Genomic DNA, 22734 nt, shown 5'->3' on the forward strand with positions numbered 1-22734 from the left:
CTGTAATAACGCTGAATATAGAAGCGGTTTTGTGTAACACTTTTTTTGCCTTTCAGATTAAAAAGAAATAAAAAAATTACTACTTGTTCCGATCAAATCAAGAATAATAATTTTGAACTCATCATCGTTGGCGCAAATTAATAACTTTGTTACAATTGAAGCTAAATTATTTGAATTTTTCTTCAACATATATTTTTATCACCATTGCGAGATTTTATTTCTAAATGTGCAGAATCTCAGACCAAAACATTTTAGAGTGGATAAATTTTACAATGATTCGCTTAATGAGCTGAATTTTTGAGGCATTCCTACACGTTTTTTTATACGAAAATTTAGGTTGCTGTCTTTATTTGCGTTTTTGATATATTCTTAAGCCTTAATAGAGCCTCCAGACTTCAGTTTTACTGAGTTACTTATTTTTATAACTTCATCATTCGCCAACACATTAAGATTTTCCCGATTTTTCAATTCAGAGCCGATCAGCAAATATCTTACAAAACGTTCAACGCTCTTCAACGCTCTTATAGGTCTCAGCAAATATATTCAAAAGTTTAAACACTTTACATGCACAACAAACACACTTTCTGCCTCACGTTTTACGATTTCTTCACATTTCTTGACTATTTCGCGACTTCGCTACACAATTTCCTACATACTTCCCACGCATTCAGCGGATTTCTTACAGAGTCATCCCCATATAGTCACTCTCATTGACCCTTACGGCTTGAAAATTGCCAGCTGAGCCTTTTAACACTTTGTCGACAAATCTGATTTGTCAAAAAATTTGATTGAAATCTGGCGTTTTCCGCGAAAGGTTTCTAAAAGACTAATTGTTTGAACCACTCTCCGGCTGGCTTAGGTCTTGCTGTTGTTTAATATATTTGAGCAGATTATCATTGTGAACAAACGAAGTAACATTTGTCAATTTTAGAAAAAGGGATTGTTCGCACTTAGTAGTCTAGTTTCCAGTAATTATTGTACTACTGCATGTATGCATACTTTTTTACTCCGGCATCTTATTCTGGTGCCGTAATAATTAAAGTTATACTTCATCGTGTTTACAGTACAACTTGAGTCGGTCAGTAATATTAACAGAGAGCTAGGAAAGTCTTCTAGGAGCCCTCACCGGGTCAGCCTCATTATCAAGCCACAATTTCTAGCTTTACAGGGAGTCGGGGACCACCATAACAACGTTTTTTGAGAACGATAACTGTCAGCTACAAAATTATTTAAAGACAGTAGATTTTGAGCTCATATATTCCAAGAGATTCAGCGTACATGCATATAAACTTTCGTTTTTGTTTTGCCTCCTTGCTCAGCTTCCAAAATTGCACAACATCAAGGCAATATCCGTTTACCATATTAATAAGAATAAATTTTAGACAGGATATTTAAACACAAAACTTGCATCGAACATTACCATTCTGTTAATAAACTGACAAAACTTTCACTACTACATTATGAGTTATTAAGACTACGCCAGACAACCGAGCTTTATTGGACGTCACAATTTTAGAGAATGGATGGACCATTTTCATTTGATTTCGATGTCGTGCATTGTGTCAAAGAAGCCAGTGATCACAAGTCGTTTTTCTTGTTCGTCGAATTGTGCCGAGATTGAGAATTGATCAACCACCTCGGGTGCCACCACTCGCCTGTAAAAAAATAAAAACTAACCATTATGAAAGCAGATCAGAGATTTGGGACGTCCTTTACTATTGAAATGGGATTTTTTCAAAGTTTTCCTGTTTAATGCCCGCGAAACCAATTTACTATATTTCTTTAAAGATAGACAACAAAATTTTAAAATAACAAGTAAAAAACAATCATTTACGCAAAAAGTTGTTTCGCATAAAAAGTTCAGTTTTGATCGATGGGCAATCGAACACCACCAGGCTCACTAAAACCTATAGGGTCATTAATTCATATTATTATTATTATAATCTACTTATTACTGATAAGTTTCTAATTAAATATTTGGTATTCGTAATCTCTAGGTTGCGATGAATGTCAATTTGAAAAAAAGCGTATTAGAGGAGTCTATAGGAAATTGGAACTACTGAGTGTGTAGGATTATAACCAGTAATTTGTAGGCCTGCGTGGCTGCGCAAGTACTGCACGTCAGCTGTTTTCAGTTCCAGAATTCGTCGTTCGACGCGACTTTGATGGCAATTTTATGTTTCCCGTTCATTAAGGTTTCTCTCCGGCCGATTCACTACCGACGTAAAACTTTTTCAAAAAGTTTTCCTTGTGTATATATTATTGTTTTAGGGAGATATAACATTGAGAAACAATAAAAAATATAAAATTTAATGAGCTCAAGCAACATTCTTGTGAGCAACATTCTTTGAGTGATTAATACTGATTAAGCTTGGACAACAAAAATAAGTAGACACAATAGCTATAAATCCATAGGCGGGTTGACCACCATAAATAAATCTTGGCAACCATATCCAAGCCATATATGGTGACCAAGAAAACTTGGCAACCACATACCCGACCATACGAAATTTCAAACTTAGGTTGAAAAAGCGTGAAATAAGTGCCTCTGACATATTTTAGTGGTGAAAAGTCTCGGTTGAAATTTTGAAAAAAGTTCAAGTTCATGGTTTCTTGGCAACCATATATATGACCATAAACGTTCATGGTGCCATGGATGACCATATATGGTAAAATTTCAATCGTTCAAATGCAATTTTGAGCAGATTCCGAAAAAGACCTTCTCTCTAAAAAAGTGTTTGAAGACGTATTGCAGAAAGCTTGTTGTTTATGGTTTCTTGGCAACCATATGCAAGACCATGCATCTTCATGGTTCTTACAGGTACCATGAAACTTTATGGTCTTGGATATGGTTGCCAAGAATTTTTTTTAAATCTCGATTTTTTTAAGTAAATCAATTAAAGAAAGATATATACAAGAACCATAGAGACCAAAAATGTTATGTTTGTGATGCACCGTGTTTACTTTGTTCGTGTATACCAACCACTCGATGGATTCGCTGAAACGCAAAAAAAATTGCATAGAAAACTTGGCAACCATGGAAGATCATGCAACGAAAATTTTCTATGGCGTGTATGGAACCATATATGGCTCTTGGATATGGCTGTCAAGAAAGGTCAACACGGGGATATAGATCAAAATAAATTTGAGCGGACTTAGAGAACTCTGCAAATGATCACTCGTAATTTAAATTGGGAACACAAATTCTTGAAACAGTTGAAAAATAAAAATTGGCTCTGCCCTTGATTTAAAACCACCCTCACAATGGTAACCTATTCAGCCGTTATTGAAACAAGCTCTTATAGCTATTTCGCTCTCAAAATGACTTTCTATTAGGCTGTTCAAGACAAATGCTCTTTGATCAGACCACACTTCGATAATTGACTATTCTTTCTTGCATATTCCTCCAGATCGCTTTTGCAGACAATTTGATGGAACGCACAAAAACAAGAGCCCGCGAGGATGGTTTCATCAGACGTTGCTTCGTTGCTCTGAGACCTCAACCTAGGTAATATCTTCTACGTAATATCTCTTGATGTAAAATAGCTCATAAGTAAAAAAAAATGCATCAATTCAGTACATGGGCCGTTGTTCGAGCAGTTAATAAAAAAAATAATCGCTTTCGAGTCCAGATAAAACAGTTCAATAGAAGTTGTCGTTGCCAGCCGACTGACTAATAATAAATAACTTTTCCAGAGACAAAAAGCTGCAACCAATAGTGGACCACTGTATGTCCAAAAAGTAAAAACAAAGCCGATAGACTACCGGAATAGCTGCCAAGTAGACTTGCTTGAAGTAAAAATCCGACAAACACAGATACGGAAAGGAGTTGTGAAAAAAATTGCCGTTACGGAACTTACAAATTTGATTCCAGGGAAGTGTATCATTGAGAAGAGTTTTAGGCGCAACAAACTTTGACAAGGGTGAAGTTTGAACCTCATTTTCCGGCGTAATGATGAGAGCATTGATCACTCGGTTATAAGGTTCTGGTCACGAATTTTCAAACAACCGATTTTGTTTCACTGCATGAAACAATAAAGAGCGTCAGACGACGAAACGAAAAGAGTAGCCGTGAGAAATCCATAAGAGCCTCGCAACCTCTCAACTTCACATAACCATAATTCCAGGCAAAACCATAATCTGTTGTCTGAAAAATTAAGGTTTTACATCACAAAAATTGATTAAAAAATTAGTAATATTCACACCTAACTTATAACGATAAAGATTTGAGCGTTAACATAAATGGAAAAAGTAAAAATAAACAAAAACCACTACATCATTCAATAACAATGCGAGTAATAAGACTAAAAAGGAATAAGACTCAAAGCAATAATTAGTTTATCACCAAAAATGAGGCCCCAGAAATTGTCGTTGAAAGTAAAAAAAGGCAATTTATCTAAGCGGAGTTTCAGTAGATTCTAAGTGCTTAATTTTTAGAAATAAATTTCAAACCAGAACATTTGAAAAAAGCCTAAGAAAAGAGCTCAAACTATAAATTTTTTTAGACAACTGATAGAAGTAGATCAGAGAAAACTGTAGTTCTGAGTTTAGGGATAGATTGATGCAAGCTAGAATGTGGAGAACAAGGACAAGTTGTGAAAAAACATAGAATTAAACCATTTTTTTTATTTTGACAGTTGGAAATCAAACTGATCAAAATTGAAATATAAAAACATACATTTCCTTATTTCGCAATCAATGCTTAAAAAATTACATAGCTATCCTCATGTTACGAGCTATCTTCATGTCTAGTCAAAACAGTTTGAAAATTGGAACACAAACAGTTTTTAAAATAGAAACGTCAGAACTTTTTTAAATTTGCTTTTATAAAACTTTTCATGCAAGAATGTAAAAACTCAACGCTGGAAATTACATCAAAAATTGAAATATGACGAAGTTAAAATAACCCCGAGGGTGCAAAAACGACTTTAGTAGTTAAAACCAAATACAAAACAAAACCTCAGAAAAAGTGAGCAAACACTGCCAAAAACTGATAAGTCTGTGCAAGATTTTTAATATATAAAACAAAAAACCGCGGATAGATGCGTTTAATGCACAAATTATCAAATTGAAGTTGCCATATATATGGGGTTTTGAAAAGAGTACTCTTAAAATCTAAAAATTAAAGACTAAGGAAAAAAAACCAAAAAAATCTACAAAAAAGAACTAAACCTAAATCTAAAACGGATTGTTAGGATCCCAAAGACACTGTGGTATCAAGTTTATAGTTTTATTTTCTGGTAAAGCAATTAATCATTGCCGGAAAAATTCCTAAAAAGGAAATTGAAAAAATGTAGACGAAAAAACAACACCTGAAACCATGACAATCTCCTGTCAAAACGCTTCACGTCAGACAATTTACGATCCTTATTCAGATAAAAAATAGGCCTTGTCCTGAAAAAAAGAAAAACAACTACTTTTTTATATAGTATAAAAATACAAACAAAGAATTTTGTTTCCTACCAGCAAAGCTATTAATCTGCCCACACAAAATTGGGAAGATATATTGGTCTCACCAACGTCCTTTTTATCAAAAAGAAATGAAAGAACTAAGTTTGATTTTTTTTTGGAAAAAAGGGATTAAAAAAAAGACTGTCAAATTTGAATCCAATTGCTCAATTCGTTTGTCAAATTTGATTAGAGTGGAATATTTGTACTCAAAAATTTAACTCAAACTGCAGTTTACAGTGTTTATAAGCAATAGACTCCAATTCAGTTGCTAATAGGTTCCATTAAGCAGTACAATGAGCCAAAATTGCAAGATAAATTTTAAAAAAACGCAAAATAGTTTAAAAACTTTCAAGTTACTGCTTAACACCTTGTGTACCAAAACGCAAACAAAAAACCTATCTTTTATCTCTAGAGTCTAAAACGACTTCTTAGACAAGCAAAACGTTTGAATTTCAACAAATCCAGCTTCAAAGAGCGCTTAGTAAACAGAATATTTCGCAAGTTTACGCAACATTTTTTATACCTAAATTTCTTGCTCTGTTTAAAAAAAAATGAACGAAATCCACTCTTTTTTCTCTGCAATTCCGTTTTGATCTGAAAGAAATTTTTAAACAAATTTTCAAACTCTTTGTACACCTGAAAAACAGGGTTCTTTTGTTTTACTCGCTCTTTCATAAGAAACTGGCCGGAGGAAATCTGAAAAGCGTTTCGAAGAATCGTCTCTGCTTTTTGGAAACTTTTCAGAAAACTATTCACTATTGAAACTACTCATGAAAAGTAAAAAAAAAATGCAATATTACGTCAATGAAGGAAATATTTAGCCCTAGAAACCAAATTAGTCGAGAAAATAAGTTTAATTGTCCTGGTGGAATAAAAAATTTCGCTTAAAAATGCAAAACGCAAAAGGCTCAAGCAACAATAGGAATGCCATAATAACCTCAAAAACCTCTCTGGCTCACAAACCTCTCAGTTTCTTTGCCAGCAAAAGTGTAACCAATTGCTGACTAAAACAGTTTTGAGCAATAAACGTTTGCCCAATTTCCAACGAATTCAAAAAAACAAATCATAGGTCAAATAGAACAAAATCAGCAAAATAGCTGAAAAACCTCAAAATTAGCTTAAAAATCGTGTCAATTAACAAAAGGTTCACAACACTAACAAAACAGTCCCTAAGCTTTTAGCATAGTCCTTTCAAACCTATTAACCAAAAAACTTAACAAAAAAAATGCTTGAAAAACCCGAACGTGATAAAACGAATTTGGCTGGTTTAAAGATATTGTTTTCGCATCTTTATTTCCCACTCTCTCGAGAACAGCAACATGAAAAACACAAATTCACTCCACTCCACAATTCTGTTCAATACTCAGACCACTATTTTCACGCTTTTCGTTTCCTGCTTCAAAATTCACTCCAACAGAAATGACTTAACATAACCAACTAACGTCGGGCGAATTGCTCTCAAACAACCGGCTAGCGGTTGGCTTCGCCAGTAGCTAGGCACGGTTTAGTGAGGCTAGCTTTGGCTTAATTGAAGGGGCGTAAGTGACCGCGCAGCGGGTTGGGGGGGGGAAGCACCGGGGGCTGATGGGGTGGCAGCACTGGGGGGGGGGACAGTTGGGGGTGGGGTCAAGTATAGGTCTCCAAAACAGATTCGGTGAATCGCATACTAGAGGACTAGAGAGCTGAAAGGCTCTAAGAGCACTTAATGCCCACTGGTTGCTACCTGTTTATCCAGTTTTTGAGGGCGATGCGTTAGACGAAAAAAAGCCCGACAGAACTAATATAATTGCTACAAACTTCGTTTGAGAGAAATTTAAAAAGACACTTCACCAATACTCCTCTTCGAGTTGTACGAGTTGTAATTATGTCCACATAGAACCAAATTAAACAAAAAAATTGAGCTAAGAACGATTGTCTAGTTGTCTATTTACGCCACTTTGTCAAAGACAGTTTTCGAAGTCGAAAAGTTATTCACTGAATGCAGCGCTTGATCAAAAAAACTTTTCTCGCTCAAAATTAGTTCAAATGGCAATTTTACTCTGTTACCGAGTAAATGAGCAACGCTATTCGAATAGAGCGAGAAATGAGCAATCTAATACGTCATATTTCTTAACCATTTAAATGCACACAAATTCTCTTCTAATATACGTAGAAAGCTCCGAAAAGGTTCGTTTAACATTATTTTCGTTGAGCCTACTAATATACTGAGTCGATTGCGCTCCTTTTAGGCTTAATATTTTTATGTTTCGAAAACGTATTGGTGACCGATCTGAGCCAAAAATCAACTCAGACAAATACCTGCTAAAAAAGATCAAGCTAGATTTGCCTGTAAGTAAACGATGTTTTTTCGCCGTGATGATGCTACGAAACAGATGCCGTAAAGTTTCGATATAATGTTTATGCTTGATGTAAGCCGAGTATAGTTGGACAAAATAGATTGTACCTTTTGAATACAGTTGCCTCAGCGTTATGATATAGAGTGCTTATATGAATTAACATTCCGGTAGTCTGATTATTGAGTTTTTATACAGCTACATACTCACTTTCGCTTTTAGGTTAGAACGAATAGTACTTCCAGTTAAGAAAACCAATACTCCTCTTCGAGTCGTAATAAAAACCAAGAGCACCGCAACATAGCTACGATTAGCTTACAGTTTCGCAGCTATAATAACTTTCACACTTAACGATTGTTTTGTGAAATCTTTCACAAGTTAAAATAATCCCAGGTTGTGCTCAGTGTTCTAAATGACCTGTGAAAACACCAATCCAGAAAATTTCTGCTCACAAATGCACCTAGCATAGCCCAGGTACCATTTGTGTGATAATGGGGTTCTAATGGGAAAGACCCAAATTTTTAAATTAGTAGACAATTTAGACGTTTGATTGAATAAACTGACCACTCTCTAGTGACAGTGCTTCTACCACTTCTCACACTCTCAGTTGTCTTCTCAGCCTTCACGTGTACAGTGTGACCCTGTCTGATGGTCTTCAAGTGTCTCTTCTGGAAGTGCTCCCCAGTTTGCACGTTGGCCTGCCAGTCTGGCACCACCCCACGTGGTGAGGGGGAGGCATCTTCGGAGGAGGCTACCGATGAAATGGAAGGAGAATCCAGACTTCGATCTGAAATTGTGCAAGTGACCAAGTTAATCTACTGACATCAAGAGTTAGCAAATGTACTTAACGGCAGTGACATATAAGGCTCTCGTGTCTGTTTATTTTATATATAGAATTCTACCAATTCTGTTTCAAGCACCCACCCTTCCCCCTCCACCCCACCCCCCATATGCAATATAAACAAATCTACTGTGTAATAAAACCTTGTACACATTTTGCCGTTAGGCTATAATGACGGGGCATTGTAGTGAGAGCGGAGCATATTATCTGCGCAGGAGTTATTGGACGTCACAAATTTACTAACGTGAAGCAGTTTCGGTATCCTGATTGTGGATCACACTGGACTGAGCTTCTTTGACTCCTTTTATCTTGGGGGCATCATTTTGATTACTTTCTTGTTGTTTCTGCTCCTGCTGTTGGTTCTGCAGAGATTGTCTCTTCTCTCTGTCTTTCTGCTTCTTGATTGACAGTTTTCGAATTCTTTCTCTGTTCGGAAACTCCTCAGATACTAAAACAACGTTCAAGTAAAAAAAATTACATTAAAGATCAAAAAGAATTTTTAAAAAAATTTTAAGGTGTGCTGTGGTCAAATACAGACAGACTATCGTGGTTCCTAAATCATGCTAGATAACCGTCCGAAAAGAAAGAGTGTAAGATAACCAATCAACATCTTGCAAGAGTTAGGTACGCCTTGGGAAGCCATTGTCAGATATAATGTTACAAAATATTTCACAGCTTGAACACTCCGTGAAAGTTTTCAAACGCCGGATCTCCACACTGCCAGATTCTAGAGTACAAGGGTTGGCTATATATACAGAGCTAGATAAAAATCCTGCAAAATTTGTTTCAAGTAAGGGCTCCGCGGCAAGGTTCTGCGCCAGAACCCTAATGAACATTTAAAATTTCTTTCATTAAAATGTGCCCGCCCTTCTTAATTGCTCTTTTTTTCTAATTCATAACTGGTTGCTACTCTGTTTTGACAGTGCAATGTTCAGATTGTCAACTTAATGTTAAAGATGAGCAAACCAACATATTTGGCGGCTTTGAGTCCAAAATGACACGTTTTGTTCAATTGTAGGTAGTTTTTACATAATAAAAAGAACACCGGTTATCAACCATGAGGGTTTTTCTGTAATTTCATAAAATTTTGCGGTTAAGCTCTTTTTCACGTAAAGTGAAGAAAGGCCCGGTTCGAAAAAAATTGTGAATAAAAGAAAACAAGTAGGCCCGCTAATCTGCAGCGACGCATAATGTTCCGAACTCGCTGATCAACAATGTTGTCTCAGTTGTCTACCAATGGAAGCAGAGATAGACTACCTTTAAAGAATTAGTTCATATTTTGTTGTTTGAACTTTAAGATTCGTTATAACAAGGTCCCAAAAAGGTCAGCACAAATGAGACCAACTTCTTATTTCATTAAAGTGAACACTCGGCAAACGAAACGAGAGAGATGATATCACTTCTATAGCCCTTTCTCGAGGTTTAGATTTTCTGTTGTTGAGATTTTAAAAAGAAAACACAACCTCACATAATTTTCTGAACACTAAAATAAAAAAAGCAAAAAATTTGGGCCTGAAGCATCTAAAACATCCATTTAATGAGAAAAATTTGAAAGTCGACATTATTGATGGCAAAATCTTTCCCTGGTGGGTTTACTTTTGATTCAAAGTTTCAAAACCATTCAGTGTCAAATGAAAAGATCCAGTGTCTTCATTTATGCTTCCTTCGAAAATAAGTTCTTGTAAGCAATCAGAATAATCCATAAGACCAATTGTAAACCACAAGGTTTAACCAAGCAAAATATGTGAAAAACCAAGTAAGGAAAAAATCAGACCTTATCTCTAAATTTCAGAGAAACTGAACAGGAAATTTGTTTGAGCTACGATAGGGCATCAAATGGAAAAGAAATTGGAATCCAATTATGCTCCAATTTTTTACTTTTAAGATTTAATATTTGCGATTGAAATGCACGACAAAATAAAAAAAAACCAAGAATTGTTCAGACTGAACATCAAGTTTTCGAAAACAGAAAAACCATTTCAATGAACATAAGCCTTATAGGCTTCTTTTATTTTGCAAGTGAAATCTGTATTCAAAATTCAAGATTTGAGCAAATTAAACGTAATTGAATGGCTTTCCAGTACACAATAACAAAATTTCAACTATGGAAGTTATATACGTTCATTTAGAACTATTTTGGGACTTAAACAACACCAGTCAGTATTGGAACTTACAGCATTGGAACACCACTGAGTAAATAGAAACAACGTGATAAACAAAAAAAAACAAGGAAAGTTTGCAATTTAATGAAAAATTTTAGTGTTTGCGTCAACAAAATCATCGGTTGCGCACAAACCAAATTAGACAGCAGCACAAATTGACCATTAACACAAGTGAATCTAATTAGTATACATCGCCAGAAAGTCACAAGAAAAAATTAAATTGAAGTCAAATGATCGCATGAAATTTCAATTGAAAATCTGTCTCGATATCACCTCGGGGTTATTAAAATATGTTGATGTTAAATTGCCAACAAAGTTGGTCAAAATTAACAATCAAACTTCAGAGAAGTCAAATTTCTTTTAAAAATTAATGTTAAAAATGTTCACAAAACTTTAAACCTAGAAAACCACTCAAGACGAAATTTCGAAAAACCTTTTGAACTTCACACTATGCTTTACGGACTTTCTATTGATACCCGTCACAGCTCTCTACGACGAAGTATCAATAAGCCTAAATTGAACAAAAGACTATTTGAGCATATAGTTCTTCCCCCACAATTGGTATCGGAACAATGATGAACTGTCTGTGTTTTTCCAAAAAATATATTTGAGGTCTCAACATTACTCGTTGTTGTATCAAAATAATCAATAATTTGCAAGAAGCAGACTATTATATGGAAGATAGTTACTGTTCAACCTATTCATACACTAGAATCATGCAAAAGTTTTCAAAGCAAAACTGAGTTTGGGCTCAGACTCAATTTCGTATCTGTGACCGGAGAATCGACGGAGAATCAAGTTAGCTTGTCCTGTATAGTTGAACCTCGTTATGTAGTCGGTCATAATTTAAAAACCAAAAAAGGTCTTAAGAACTTTCGGAAACCTTATTTTGAAGATAATAAAGTACGGTAATCTTATTCTGACGGCTGCCCCTGACCCAGAATCTTATTCCCCCGACTGCAGCTGCCGACCCGGAATGCATGCATTTACGCATGGTGTGGTCGTCATCTTTACGACTAGCATCTTGTGCTCATTTTGAAATTTTCGATTACTACTTTCCACTGTTTTAATCTGCACATACTGATTTCAGATAGAGCTGACGTGCACTCTGTTTATAGTCAGTGCAGTCTGTCCGGTGCTAAAGTCTGTCCAGAGACATGGCTGTTGGCCTAAAGTTCTAACCAGCGGTCAAACGGTCGGATGTAGTTCTGAACAGCCGGAATTGCGTTTTTTACTTCATTTGAATTGAATCATTCATATTTACAATGGACTTTATATACAGTGCTGAAATACACTGCAGGTCCAGTCCGGGTAGGTTCTTTTGTCATTGATTTTCGATTTTTACGTGTATTTTTAAGGATATTCAATTCGACACCAAGATTTTTTGATAAATAGATTGGTTAAATTAAAAAACTCTTGCAAATTGAAACAAAAATATTAATGTTGTGCTACAAATGTGGTTTCCAAACTTATACTATACGACTCTTATAAAATAGACTCGATCTTGCATCCTGAAGAAATGAATTTTTCTGAATTTTTGAAGCCGTTGCAAGTTAGCGGTTTTCGTCTGATTAGGATCAGAAACGGCTATCTTCTACCACTGTCTGCAATAGTCTGCGCGCTGTTCTTTAATCAGCTCTGAAGATTTCAACAATAAGCTTATGATTTCAACAGCTTATGAAGATTTCAACAATAAGTTTAGCAAATGAAGCTGTATAATGTAACTCTGAAAAATATTGAGCGGCTAAAGCGGCTAAATTGGGGGGGGGGGGGGGGCAAGTCTTAGATTGAGTTCACCAACTTACTTTCCAATTGAGGATTGTCCATTTTAAACATGGTATAACTCGGTCCATGAGTTCTGAGTTCTTCGTCAGTTTGAGACATTCGGTTAGAGGACACATTTCCACTGTCTTCAACACTTTGACCTTGATTGCCCTTGGCGTGATCAGATTTCATTTCGTCTGCCGATTTCACTTTCATGTTTGCCGTTTGGTCCACTAAATCACGTTGTGTTGGTGATTGGACGCTTCCGTTCAAATTCCCACAGTTGGCACTTTTTGGCGACGGCATTTGTTTGTATGGATTTGCTTGGTTGTAAATTTGTTGACTAAACTGTGGGCTCCTCTGGTTATGATTTGGGCTATTTTGTCCTTGTGCGGAGTGTGACGTCATAGGTTCCCCCCGGCTCTGGTATCCGGCCTGTCCATATTGTGGAGGGTAGTTGTAGTAGTTTGGGGAGTTCTTCGGAGACGGGCTATGAAAGACATTCGGGTTGAAGAATTCGTCTTGGAAGCCGGAAACAGGGAAAGCTGAAACATTGAGGCGTTATAAAACTAGGGAAAAATTTGCAAAGCAAACGATTTCCGTTATTGAATTCAGTTTGTCTAACTGATGACATCAAATTTTATTCAGACCTCTAAAGTTGCGCTCGCATATGATCCACGCCACTGTCTCCAAATTTGTGTACCAATTTGGACACGCTTTTCAGCAGTTAAATAGCATGCTTCGCTATTTTAAGGTGGCTATATAATACACGGCTGCCTATACATAACTTGACTAATTTGGCGTGGTTAAATACACGGCTGCATGCTGTGGTAAATTATAGGGGTAAAACACAGTGTTTAAAATTAACTCGTAAAAGATCAATACGTTGCCATCCAATTTTTCAAAAATTTTTGTAGTTCACGCAATTTCCGGTTAGTTCTGCATTCAAAAAACCTTATATTGTCTACTCTCTTGAGAGCTAAATTGGTTGGGCTCTTTTGGTTCTATTTACCGTGCATCATTCGCGGGTTGTGATGACGACTGGCGAAGTCAGAGAATCCACTCATTGGGTGAGGGTTTCCACCTGTCATTCCACCTGACATCATCATCGGGTGGAAGGCTGCAGAGGGCATTTGACCGGGGTCAAACATGTCTGCTCTAAGACAAAAGGCAAACTGAAAAACTAGCTGATGTAGACGCTAGATTCTACCTTACATCAATTCTGCAAATAATTAAGTTTTGAGGAAAAACAGCTTCCGGTTATTAATAATCAGGATTAAAACCAATCGTTCCTCGATGATTCTAGAACAGCGAAAAGTTCTCAGCATCATTTAAACCAGATCTAAAATTTCCAGAACCTTTTCAAGAAATCTCCTTCCCGAAAAAATTTGCCATTTTGACCAGCAGCAACAAAAGCAATTTAAAATAGGGCTTTAGTTAGCTCTTACAGATTTTTAACAGTTGAAAAGTCCTCTGGATTTTTTCAAAGGAGGAAAACATCCTTTTCACGTCTTTGTTGTGTTGTACAAATCAGCAATTATCTGAAAATTTTTGAAAAGGAAATAAAAAATGTGCAATACGACACATCTTAAGACCACTATGGTCAGCAAAACAGAAACTCTCAACCTATGAAGCAATTCTGCAAACCTGAAACAATCATTGACCTGATAAATTTACTTTGTCAATTTTTTTGGAATATGCAATTTTCTTATTAATTATTAGCCACTATCAGCTGTTATTGTTGACCGAATGTCTACACCATCGCAATGAGAGTAAAGTTTGGGAAATTTTAGGGTTGCCATCCCAAGTCCTCTGGTCGCAGCTGAGACAATAGGTTCACATTCAGAGTATTACTATGCTCTCCTAAACTTAGGAGTTGTCTGCAGCTCAAATATATGCATAGCAATCACTGAATGAAGAATGATCTATACTGTCATACGGACTGGATATTTATTCAAAGTATCCATTACCGTATTAAGTTAAATTTATTTTATTTATTTACAAGGGTAGCAATCTAGTTTAATTTTCCATCTTTATTTCATTCATCATTATTGTTTCAACTTCAGTTTGTTCATCTTCTAGACAGGAAGCTGTCTATTCACACTGTAAACAAAATTCAACTTCCTTTTATTTGCGTGATCACCTTGTGATCTCTTAACTTCCATTCTAAACTAATTTGTAAATTTTCATTTAAAAGCTTTATTTGTGTTCCTCAAAATCAGTTGCAATTAAAAATAAGCAATTTGCTTTTCAGACTTCATCTCAGAAATCAAACTAGTCATTCGCATCACGAATTCCCAATTTCGAAACTAAATTACAATTTCAAACTTAATAAAGTTGCAATTGCACCGCAATTGCCCAATCTGACTAAGTGGTAATCATTCATGGCACAATTGACCAAAGATAGGCTTTAGCAGTACAACATGGCGCAGTTAGCAAATGATTCAAGAAAAACTCTTGCATATCGACGCATTCTGGGAAAAAGCAACTAACACTCCACCCCTTTCATGGGAGAAATGGACTCAACAAAAGAAATTAGCATTGCTGGCAAAAGAGGGAGTACAACTAAAAACCCTTCTCAACGGACCACCTCCAGGAGTCATATACCCTCCCGAACTTGTGTATGAGGAACCAGAGGAAAACCAAACACAAGCAAACGAACCCGACAATAATTTGCAATCAGCAACTGAAGGTGACGAGGCAAAACCGATGTAAAAAGATCGATCAGATTGACAATCTGCGTGGTGACAAACCTTGGGACATCTGCGATCAAAAAACAACTTCACTTCTATATCTTTGCATCGGAACAGAAGGCCGCAGGATATTCAAAAGCAAACATCCACATCTCCTCAATGCAAAAGGCGCCGATGAAAGAACTCTGGCGTTTTTAATGGAGGAATCCTTCATAAAAAACCCGCATCATAACATTTGATCGCTTTGTGTTCTCATCGAAGCGGCGAAAAGGAGAATGTGTAGCGAGGTTCTATGGGTGACCCATTGAACTTTTAGAGAATTGCTATAATTTCATCTGGATTATGTTGATCTACGAGACAAAAAAACTTCAAGGAAACGGTGTCATCAACAAAAGCATTAGAAATAGATATTCTCATGGGATGGCAGCTCAAAACCAACAAAAAACCAACAAAAGATTAACCAAAATCTTAACACAAACACTCAATCTGTGAATGTAGCCAACAACTTTCAAAATTGCAATCGCACCACGAACTACCAACAACAACATGGTTACAATCGCAATATAAATGTCTCAAACAGTTACCAATAAACTAGTATCTGGGCAAATTGTGGTTCTATAATCACCGTCAAATTTTCTCCACAAAACGAAAGAAATGTAACAACTGCGGAATCCTAAACCCCTTTGCCAAAGAGTGTCGGAACCTAAAAAATCGCAGTCTCAAACGTCACAACCCCGACAACCATATGTCAATCAGATTGAAGCAACAACTACCAAAAGCGTTGACAAAAATCTGTCAATTACATAAACAGTTCAGCTCTCTCCAGTAATGCGGCAAATCAACTCAAACCACTCAAAGCAAAAATTCAAATTGAAAAAATCACAGAAAATTCAATGATTGATTCCGGTAGTGTTTATAGCATCATAACCAAAACTTTGGTAAATAATCTCTTAAAGACAACCCCAACAGCACGATGGATTGCCTGGGCCTGTGAAAAAGATCTGAAATCACCCTTGAAGGAACCGATAAAGGTCCCCAAGAAGATAGCAACTAAAGCCTCCAGAAATGATTGGATATGTGAGGATGCATGCCTTACAGTGGTAGATGATGGCCACAAATTCTTCATTGGAAGGGGCCTGTTCAGTAGTCTTTGAGTGTCAGTGGTAGAACAACAAGCAAAAAAAGGGCAAATGTGTTAACAATTTTGATAACTCTACGCGCAAAAGTAGAACAAGCTACCAAATCGCAATTTACCGAACCTGTTTCAACAACTGGACTATCAGAGAGACACGTCATAAGATAAAAGTTTCATCAAAAGTTTACAGCAAGGCATCAAAAAGTTGTCGCGTTCCGATTAACCTACAATCTAGAGTTACTGCAGAGTTGAACCGATTACCAAACGGACATATCGAAAAGCTGTCTAGTTGTTCTGACGATAATTTCAGTTCACCTATAGTAATTACGGTAAAGAAAGATCACTTTTTAGAATAAGCACTAGATTCCGAAGTTCTCAACAAATCAAATCATAAAAACAAATATCAAAAGTCCAACAGAAACCTTAATAGACTCAGTTTCACTACATTTAACAATTACACAATAATCATTTTTCAACCATAGATCTTAAATATGCATACAGACAATTACAATTACATAAAAACAATGCAAAACACTAATTTTATCATTTCAAGTGAATCAACAGATACATGTCAACTTAAAACTGGATTTTACGGCCTCACTGACAAGCCAGCTGAATTTCAAAAAGCAATAGACTATACACTGAAAGGCCTTCAAAACACATTGTTTCTTCGACATCATAATAGTTAGTACTGGATCAGAATCCGATTTCATCAATTATGTTACCAAATGCCTCAAAAAGTTAAATGAAGACAATTTGCTCATCAATCTCCCAATATTTCAGTTAGCTAAAAACGAAATTGAATGGCTTGGTTATAGGCTTACTCAATCAGGTATTTGGTCACTCGAAAGCGAAACCCCAGCAGTTTTAGCAATACTACCACCAACTACACTTAAAATTTAAGATCATTTCTTAGCAAATCATCAGTACACTACATTAGCAAATTCATAAAACATCTAGCACAACTTTGTCACCCTCTCAGAACAATATTGGAAAAGTCCGCCAAATGCCTTTCGACTATATAACATACCAAACATTTCAGTACAATTAAAGATAAAATAGCACAAAGTACCGAAAGCTGCCACTATAATCCCCAAATAGATGTTAGAGTAAAATGCAACTCCTCTAAATTCCACAGAAGAACGATATAGCGTAAATGAATTGGAACTATTGGGAATTGGATGGTCAAATAACTATTTCCAGCATTACCTTTACGGTAACGATATTACAGTAATTACAGATCACAGAGCCCTAGTATCAAAACTAGGGCAACTAGAAAAATCGTTCAAATTTTTGCAAAAGTCGGCTTTCCGGATAGACTGATTGACTACTTTCCTACTATTTTGCCATAGATCATGCCAGGAGCAGAAATAGGCCTTGTAGACTGTATCTCTAGAAATTTTTTTTCAAAAGCAGAGAAAAATTAAGCATACGACGAACATTTTGTGGTAGCAATTTTTAAAAACCGATATTCCTTCAAACAACTTATTAAACATAGACCACCACCATTACAGAAAATAAAAAGCATTCTAAAGCAGAGTTCATCCAATTCAAAATAAAACAGGCCATTTGCTCCGCAAACACTCATATTAAAAAGTGGAAAATTACAATTACAGATTAAGGTAATTGCAAAGCATTTGCCACATTATAATACTTCATTAAAATTTCTTAACGGTCACCACAATCGAATTGCTTTGAAACAAATGACGAACTACAAAGATTTTCGCGGTCCTATTATTAACCAGAAAGGAACAGAAAAATATTTTTTAATAGGCATTGATAGATAATCCAATTACCTTACAATAGAAAAAGTAAAAATTGCCTCCAGTCCGATTGTACTAAAATTTTTAATATATCAAAGGTACCAAAAACAGTTAGACTAGATCAAGCTAGAAGCTTAACAGGTTAAACATTTGAAGATTTCTGAAAAAAAATTGACCCAATAAATGTTTCTGCTCATGATCATAGAGCAATAGGTCTTGTTAAACGCCTCATTCAAACTGTAAGACAACAATTATCTTGTAGGAAGCCACATTTAATAGAAAAAATTAATTTACAACGTGTAATATATGCAATTATTAACAAATTAGGAATAACCAAGACAAAACAACTAATATAACACCATTTAAAGCTGGTTTTGGCAGAAAGTGTAATACATGAGCATCTAATATAGCAACTAAATCAAATAGTAAAAATCTTAATTATACCAAAAATGATTAAATATTATTTAGACGAAGATACAAACCCAGGCCGCACTTATTTAACCGACGAACAGTAGGCGGACACGGGAATTTGTTCAGATGTGGAGTGAGAAGTTTATTTGCACCGCGAATGCGCGAGCTTATGAACAACAACAAAAAGTGCAAGACGAAGATAACGGATTCCTACAGGTCAGATGGAACTTCGCGACCCAACCCACGCATCGAAAGAAGTGTTCAAGTTAAATAGCCCGCAGAATGCACCCTGCAATAGACAACAGAAAAATCTGTATGAACTGTATGAGGTTTTAGCACCTGGCGTTACCTTGGTCAAATAGAACCCATCAACAAGCGTTAATAAGAAACCGAATAAGCAGGAAGAAGTGGGGGTGCAAAACTCAAACATCGCAAATTTTGGAGCAAAGCATCAAAGAGACACCGACCTGGCTCAACATGCAGACAAAAAGCCGCCTAAAAGCAACGAAAAAACACTTGAACAGAAAGTTAACCACAGAAAAGACTTCCTCAGAATAAAGTATCTAGATGGTAAAAAATTAAACTCTCTAAGAAACAACTGGACCCTTCAGCGTGGTCTGTTGCACTCGTTATTGCATCTCAATGATTAACATGGCAGAGCTCTCAAAATGCGCTTTTCGAGGAGCAACCCAAAACTCGAATCATTTAGGAAGAGACCTGACCTCAAACAAATGTTACACTACAGCCCGATTCAGCTAATTGCAGCACCACCGACTCACAAATCCTCATCAGGACCATCCGCGCAGCAACTAACCTCAATTCTCAGAAAAGAGCAACGTACACTGCAAAACAGTGATACATTTGACTCGGAATCTTCTTCAGGCAGGCGAAGTAAGAGAAAAATGAAGAAACAACGAAATGAGACAATTCAACTAACGGATACGAAAATACAGGATATTCAACAAACCCATGGTTATTGGACTGAAATACCTGTCAGAGACAAAATTTCATTGGAACGGCATTATCTAGAAACCAAATGAACGTTGGACAGTGAATCCAAATTCTAATATTTCCACAGAAATGGAAATAACGGTAATGTGAGCGGAAAAACAACAATCAGAAAATTCAGATTTAAACTATTTAAACTCGACAAACTCGATTTTTATAAAATACTATTTTCTTACTAGTTAACGGTTGAATAATCATTAAGTTTCTAATTTTATTTTTTTTATATATGTTTCTTTATTTTCAAGGGCAGTAATCTGGTTCAATTTTCCCTTATCTTTATTTCATTCATCAAAATTGTCTCGATTTCCAGTTTTTTCATGTTCTAGCCAAGAAACTGTCTATTCACGCTGTAAACAAACTTCAAGTTCCTCTCTTTTGCGTTATCACCGTATGAGCTACTTTCTAATCTAATTTGTAAATTTTAATTTCATAGCTTCATTTGTGTTCAAAAACAGTTGCAATTAAAAATTATAATTTGAGTTTCAAAATTCATCTCAGATACCAAACTAGTCATTCTCGTTGCGATTTCCCAATTTTGAAAGTAAATTACAAAATCAAACTTAATAAAGTTGCAATTGAACCGCAATTACCCAATCTGACTAAGGCCCAATTTACCAAGATAGGCTTTAGCAGGACATCATCTATTTATGCTTTAGCTGAACATCATTTAATTTTAATTTAACTGGTGTTCGTTAAACAAATGAAGACAAAAGGGAGATTAAGCACACAAAACAAAAGTAAATATGTCAGAATAGAATAAAAAACGCAACAAGATAGCAAAAACAATAAAAGGCAGAAATCAAAACTAGAGAAAAGAGAAGCGCAGGCAACGCCCAAAAAATTAATTGACATGATTGAGTGAGAATCGAGAAGTTAAGCTTAAATGTGAGTCTTTCACTTTTTTGCGTTCACATTTTCAAGCAACGTATTTAACAAAAATTGGTCGGTTGAAGTCTCAAAAGATTTAAACGATAACTTTCCAGAAAGACGAAAATAGGGTTTAACTGTTCTGCAAAATGTTGTACAAGGCAATAAGGAAAACAAAACATGGCATTAGTGTCTATCAGGACCGTGAAAGATATAAAATTGTTGCAGTATCAAAAATTTTACTTTTCAGTATTTCAGTGTCAACCAGGATTCGTTTAGAGTAGAATAGTTTCCTTTTAGCTCAACAATATTGGTAACAATTTAAATAAGAATTGGCCCAATAGACTCTATTTCCGCGTTTTTGGGTCAGTTCATTCCAAAAATTTTTGGATTGGGCACCGCCTAATGCTTCCTGTATATTTGTATATTGAAGTATCCGTCAATTATTCAATATTTCAATTATCCGTCTCATTTGTCACGATGTCTAATCTCAAGGAAACATGGACCACGGTGACAACCAATTTTGCCATTGTTGTCCCCGCTATTCGTCAAGATATTTTACACCATCAATGTTATCCAGGATTGAAGTATCATATTTCAACAGTTATCGACAGTTATCAACCAGTCAATTGGACAGAAATGACGAAAATCTAACTGGTTTGTGATTGCAGAAAAGTCCGCTGCAATGCAAATGGAGGATGAAGAAGACCATATTGCAGCTTCACATATCACGGCTAGCGTTTTGTGAAGGAAAAATGATCAAAATAGTGGAAAATGGGTATAAGTTATCTGTGCTTACGAGTGACCGTAACTATGGTTTTCTCGACACTGCTGTGTGCAGTTTACGTATCAAATTTCCATCGTGGATAAAAGTGACGAAACACAAAATATGTGACCAGGTATTGTCACGGTTGTCCACGAAAAGCCCGAAAAGCCTAAAAATATCAAATGAACTATTTTCAACATGATGCACTTGGTTTGCGTTCAAAATCCAAAATGGTGACTTTGAATGCAAAATTGATAAAAGTGCGCTCGAATCAATATGATACCAAGTTCAAATTACTTTTTACAAACATCACGTTTTGGTATTTAAGACAAAGATGAGCACAGATTTCTTATAAAACTATTCACTCCGTTGCTTCCGTCCAAAAAAAGTCCCCCATAAATTTAAATATATTCTGATAATATAGGCGTCATTACAACCGGGATGAAAATCCTAACTACTAACGCGCTCCTCTGAAAGAACGAGTTGAAATCCCTCTCAAAAGTGTCGGGGGTTCGAGGCCGTCTGTCCTCGGCCGGAACGTTCAGGGTAACCCGAGTCGTAGCACGATTCCTTGGATTCGGAGGAGGGTTGTTCACATTGCCACTTGGGGAATAATAACCATCTGGATTGGGCGAATATCCTGGGCTATTTTGCATTTCTTCTGATGACTTCACGTTTCGCAGTTTTCTAGTTTAAGTCAATTCCTTAAAGTTTCAACGCATGCAAAAAGTTAAAATTCTAGAATTGGAAATGAAACTCAGCATGTTGATTTGATTGTCAAAGTTTTTTTCATCAAACTGAATTTCAGATATAAAATTCTGAATTTTGAACTTTTACCTTCGAACAAACTCTAATATCAAAAGGTTTGAAATTCTCGCTTGCGTTGCAACTTTTTAGGGTTAAAGTTATAGTCGTTTCTCGGAATTTAATCGGTTTTCTTTTTAGTGAGAGACTGTTAAGAAAATCTTTTATTAGTGAAGAAATAACCTCAAAACGCGATAAACTTTTGTGTGCGAAAGATCTGAAACGTGTTCAGTCTACTTTCGTCGGCGCACTTAACGTTCTCGAATGGTAACAAGTTTTACTAGTATAAAATGGTATACGATATATACACAAAAGCACTTGAATGAAAACAAATAACGCTAATGTTTGTGCGTGAAACGTTTTAGCTATTCTAACAACAATAAAACTCGGCTTCACAGAGAGAAAAACCACACAGAATTTAAATTTTGACTCGAAAACGTTATATCATAATCACTAAATCGTGTATTGGTAAAAAAAAGAACAGTGTGACAATAAATATCCTTATTCGTTTTGAATTCGTAGAAAACTTTGTTCCGAATGCGTTTTGAATAAATTGATTAGAATTACCTGAAATTAAACTTTGAAAGCCTAGAGCTTGCTTTGCTCTTTTACAGCCACAAAACACTATAGCCTAATATAAACAAGAAATACATGCTCAATAGTTTAGTTCCACTCTCAACAAACTCAAGAAAACTTTGAAAGTTTATAACCTTCACTTAGGTTGCCTATTTAAGCT

At 35.8% G+C, this 22734-nt stretch overlaps 1 protein-coding gene across 5 annotated transcripts; it reads right to left on the reverse strand.

The window, feature by feature from the left end:
- Window positions 1-1353: 1353 nt before the first annotated feature.
- LOC142339891 (uncharacterized) lies at window positions 1354-22590 on the reverse strand. 5 transcript variants are annotated; one of them, XM_075390224.1, is made up of 7 exons: window positions 22566-22590; window positions 21657-21881; window positions 13564-13709; window positions 12593-13096; window positions 8870-9073; window positions 8349-8571; window positions 1354-1655 (listed from the first exon to the last, which is right to left on the reverse strand). In XM_075390224.1, exons 2-7 carry the CDS (start codon window positions 21848-21850, stop codon window positions 1535-1537), a joined length of 1392 nt encoding a protein of 463 aa, XP_075246339.1. In that variant the 5' UTR covers window positions 21851-21881; window positions 22566-22590; the 3' UTR covers window positions 1354-1534. The 5 variants fall into 5 exon arrangements, with proteins under 5 accessions (XP_075246339.1, XP_075246337.1, XP_075246338.1 ...); XM_075390222.1 differs by having other exon boundaries at window positions 21657-21898; window positions 22566-22586; XM_075390223.1 differs by lacking the exon at window positions 22566-22590 and adding an exon at window positions 22182-22408.
- Window positions 22591-22734: the final 144 nt, after the last annotated feature.

The sequence above is a fragment of the Convolutriloba macropyga genome, chromosome 5 (genome assembly GCF_964194025.1).
Source record: "Convolutriloba macropyga chromosome 5, txConMacr16.3, whole genome shotgun sequence".
NCBI classification, from domain to species: Eukaryota; Metazoa; Xenacoelomorpha; order Acoela; family Convolutidae; genus Convolutriloba; species Convolutriloba macropyga.